Here is a 4,204-nt window from a genome sequence, read left to right as displayed (position 1 = left end):
TTGTGTGTATGCGTATTTACGGGGCTTGATTAGTGCGTAATACTCTGTGAATTTGGAGGTACTATGTATTTATAATCTAATGGAAACAGTTTAAGTAGTTTGCATGTACATTCTAAAAGAATTTTTGTGTCTGTTGATATTTTAAGTAATAAGAGTATATTGTAGGTATAATATAAATATATGCATGTTTACATTTCGGTTAAATTACTTTGAAGTTATATTCTAATAACAATATTTCTTATTTTCAGTTTGAGAGGCGTAGTGTGGGGCGAGTAAGGCAGGTGGCCAGGGGACGAGTGAAGGAAGGTACTCCTGCGAGTGACCTGCCTGCTTGCAAGTGACTAGCCGCCGTACAAGAGTGCTTCTCACACTCTCACACACAGACATACACACAGACACACACACAGACACACACAGACACGCACACAAGCACGCACGCACGCACGTCTTGCTCACCACAACACCATCACGCCTTCACCACCTACTGTGATAACGCCGTGTCCTTTGGAATTTTGTGATTGCCCGTACCTCTACTTCTCTGATATTGTATAGTGTGGTGTTGCGGAGTCTTCCCTCCTTCGTTACACACCGCCGCTGCCTTATACAAGTGACGTGGTTGAGAGCCACGTAGCATTGAGTAGCGTCACTCCAGCACTCTCACAGTCAACATGGGCCGCAAGAAAATTCAGATCTCGCGCATCACTGATGAGAGAAACAGACAAGTAAGTACAAACGCTGCCTTCATTTATGTCACATTTATTATTACAGTCATAAGTAAGCGATAAACTCGTATGGGTAATACAAACTCTGAAAATAGGCAATCAGGTTTGATCCATAGATAGGGATAGTCTTCCACGGCGTCAAGATACAGTAGAGCACATTGTCACTTCTAAATTCAAATTTTGTAATATTACGTCAGATTAGCCTACTTCTAATTGGAATTTTGTTCATTGACATAAGAACAATTATGTTCACTAGGACTTTTTTTTGCTGGTGTAAATATTTGTGCTTTTGACTTGATAACCGCTGACTTTGTGGTCTGTCCACTACATGGTTCATTCCTGGAGTGGTGGTGGGTCAGGTGGTGTATCAAGGGTGGTGGGGTGGGGTCAGGTGGTGTATCAAGGGTGGTGTGGTGGGGTGGGGTCAGGTGGTGTATCAAGGGTGGTGGGGTGGGGTCAAGTGGTGTGTATCAAGGGTGGTGGGGTGGGGTCAAGTAGTGTATCAGGGGTGGTGGGGTGGGGTTAAGTGGTGTATCAAGGGTGGGATCAGGTAGTGTATCAAGGGTATATCAGGTGATATGTAAATTGTAGTGGGGGGGGCATACGTCAGGTGATGTGTTAGCATGAGGGTCTGCTGGACGGTAGACCCCCACCCCCACCCCACATCCCCCGCCAAGCAACATGCCTTCCCCTCACCCCCAAAATAGCAGTATTGATTCTATATTTGGCAACTTCCTTTATTATTTATAACTCACATTTCCAACCAAAACAACACATTGGTGGTCTCGTGACGGAATTAGCACGGGTACTATTTTGGTTGATGTCTGGAATGTTAATGGGGGAAGAGGCTAGTGTGCCATGACTTGGTACTCTTAAACTCGGTACAATCAATGGTGGCAGCAGTCTCAGGGTTCCGCTGCCTTGACCTTGTAGTATACAGAAATAATAGGACCATCGGTAGACTGGCTTGCAGTTGGCCTTGGTCTCACCTTGGTGTCGGATAGGAACCAACGACCGTGAGGATCATTTCACTTGTTCTCTCTCTCCAGTCTCCTGTGATAGCATAAAAAACTGATGCACGTTTATATCTCTTCCATTTAAGTTTTATTATTGTACTGTTACTGTGAAGGGTGTGCGAGTAAAAATTGCAGTGCCATTTTCTTGGTACAAAGTTGGATGAAGGATTGTAATACCTAAATTGCTCAATGGATGGCCTTGCCCCAATGCATCTTCTTTAATACCCCTTCCATTGTTTACATTACCAGCTATGAACAAACACCTGGCTATTTTCACATTTACCCGTTACCCTCCCACCAGCACCTCTAGTAGGCAGAGTGAAACCAGAGGCTATCAAAGTGAGAAGTTCTGTTCCCCATGGCACAGTGCTTGCCACTTTTCTCTTCCTCATATTCGACATAGAAGCATGAATCACCGCACCTTATCATCCTTTGCAGCATGATACTAGAATCTGTACAAGAGTATCACCCATTAAGGACACAGCAAACTTCCAGGCTGACATAAACAAAGCCTTCCAGTGGGCCACTGACAACATGATGTTCGGTGACAAGTTTCGGTTACTCCATCATGAAAAGATTGAGGAAATAGACGAACAGAATGCAAAATAAACTAGAATTACTCAGTAGAGAGACTTGAGAGTGATTACGTTAGATCCCACCTTCAAGGATCACAACAGTATCACCATCACAATTGCAAGGAAAATTATAACCTGGAAAATTAGAACCATCAAAACAAGAGATGCTAAGCCAGTGATGATTCTCTTCAAGTTGCTTGTTCTCTCTAGGCTGGGGTGCTGCATTTTTCTAACGGCTTCGTTTAAGTCAGGCAAAATTGCAGACCTAAAGAACGTGAACCTTCATTTTTCGCATAATTTCAATTAAGCATCTAAATTACTGGGAATGTTTGAAGCCCCTCGACCTGTACTCCTTGGAATACAGGCGAGAGGGGTACGTTATAATCTATACCTGGAAAATTGTAGAAGGGTTAGTCCCAAATCTATTCACACAATTATTCCCTATGAAAGTAAGACGCTTGGCAGATAGTGCAAAATACTTCCAATGAAAAGCAGTCGTGCCATACCTGGAGAGTGTTTCGGGGGTCAGTGCCCCCGCGGCTCGGTCTGAAACCAGGCCTCGCGGTGGATCGGGGTCTAATCAACAAGGCTGTTACTGATGAATGGTTCAGAGAACCGACATGTTGATAAATTAGACACATGTGCAACTCTTGGGTATCTTTATTGAGATACCCAAGAGTTGCACATGTGTCTAATTTATCAAGGCTGTTACTGCTGGCCGCACGCAAACTGACGTACGAACCACAACCCATGAGTATACAATAAGTATGAAGGGACCAATACTTTTCAACATCCTCCCTTAATAGATAAATTAAGGGGGATTGCCAGCAGACCCCTGGCTGTCTTCAGTAAGAATGATTTAGACAAGTTTCTTAAGTCAGTACCTGATCAATCTTGCTGTGGTAACTCGTGTTGGACTTCGTGCGGCGAACACAGGAAGGCCTGGTCTTGGACAGGGCCTGGGGGGGGGGTCTCTGAACACACTCAAGGTAGGTCGTAGATTCTATCTTCCTTTTCCACATACATGGCTCATATCTGCCTTTATATCAACCGTAGTTATTCAGCATACACCTGCCTTTCAACTCACTCTCCTTAGTACTTGCATCCCCACCTACCAAGACAATCAGACTGTTACTGGCAGCAGCCTGCAGGACCCCATAGCAATCACAGCCAGGCTTATGCGGCACTTGTGCCAAACAAGTGCGGTTTTCTCTTTGTAGTTTTTACTTTTGTCCCAGAAAATACTTCTGGTAGCAGGTTGAATATAGTGAAAAGGCGGTTGTCATTTTATTACTATATCTGCAGATAAGTGTTGCCATTCAGCACAGCTGATTGAATAGTTGTGGACCACAGGTGTTGACACAATATTTTTTTCGTTGTGCATATAACAACCCAGCTTTTAACTGGGTTCATTCCACACTTCTTCCATATTCTTCAATCCGGTAAGTTATGGTAATGCACAGAGTAGGTATTTTCCATATGCATGTTATCAGGTTTCTCTTCTCCATTCTAAGCTGTATGACCCTTGTCGATTTAGCGCTTTCTTTGATTATAATAATTCTCCATTCTAACAAGCACATTCCAAGCTTTGAGGTGTTCTCGGTAGTTTAGAGACTTTATTGATTATATGTGGGAAGTGAACGACCTCTTCATTTTCCGGATCTGATATATTTCCTCCCTTGGGGGTTCTGTCACATACATATCATTCACCATCCCACACCAATATTGCAGTTATCGCACCTGCCTTCCAGACAACGTTTATGTGAGCATCTGTCACGTAAACCTCGCGTTTCATCATTAAGTAATGGAAACTAAAAACAAATTATTCACCTCAAAATACTGCAGGCATAGAAATAACGAATAAAATGGGAGAATTTCCTCTTAGAAATAA

The 4,204-nt window shown here is 43.3% G+C and overlaps 1 protein-coding gene across 5 annotated transcripts in view; it reads left to right on the top strand.

The window, feature by feature from the left end:
• Positions 1-222: 222 nt before the first annotated feature.
• Positions 223-4,204, top strand: part of Mef2 (myocyte enhancer factor 2) — a 51,401-nt gene continuing 47,419 nt past the window's right edge. For 3 of the 5 annotated variants that reach the window (XM_070089885.1, XM_070089882.1, XM_070089881.1), the window contains exon 1: positions 223-722. In XM_070089885.1, the coding sequence (XP_069945986.1) occupies positions 669-722 (54 nt within the window). In that variant the 5' untranslated portion in view covers positions 223-668. The remainder of the gene's footprint in view (positions 723-4,204) is intronic. The other 2 variants (XM_070089883.1, XM_070089884.1) reach the window with 1 other exon arrangement.

The sequence above is a fragment of the Cherax quadricarinatus genome, chromosome 30 (genome assembly GCF_038502225.1).
Source record: "Cherax quadricarinatus isolate ZL_2023a chromosome 30, ASM3850222v1, whole genome shotgun sequence".
In the NCBI taxonomy this organism is placed as follows: Eukaryota; Metazoa; Arthropoda; class Malacostraca; order Decapoda; family Parastacidae; genus Cherax; species Cherax quadricarinatus.
Note: the sequence above shows the minus strand (reverse complement) of the source record. Positions and strands in the feature narration are given on the sequence as shown.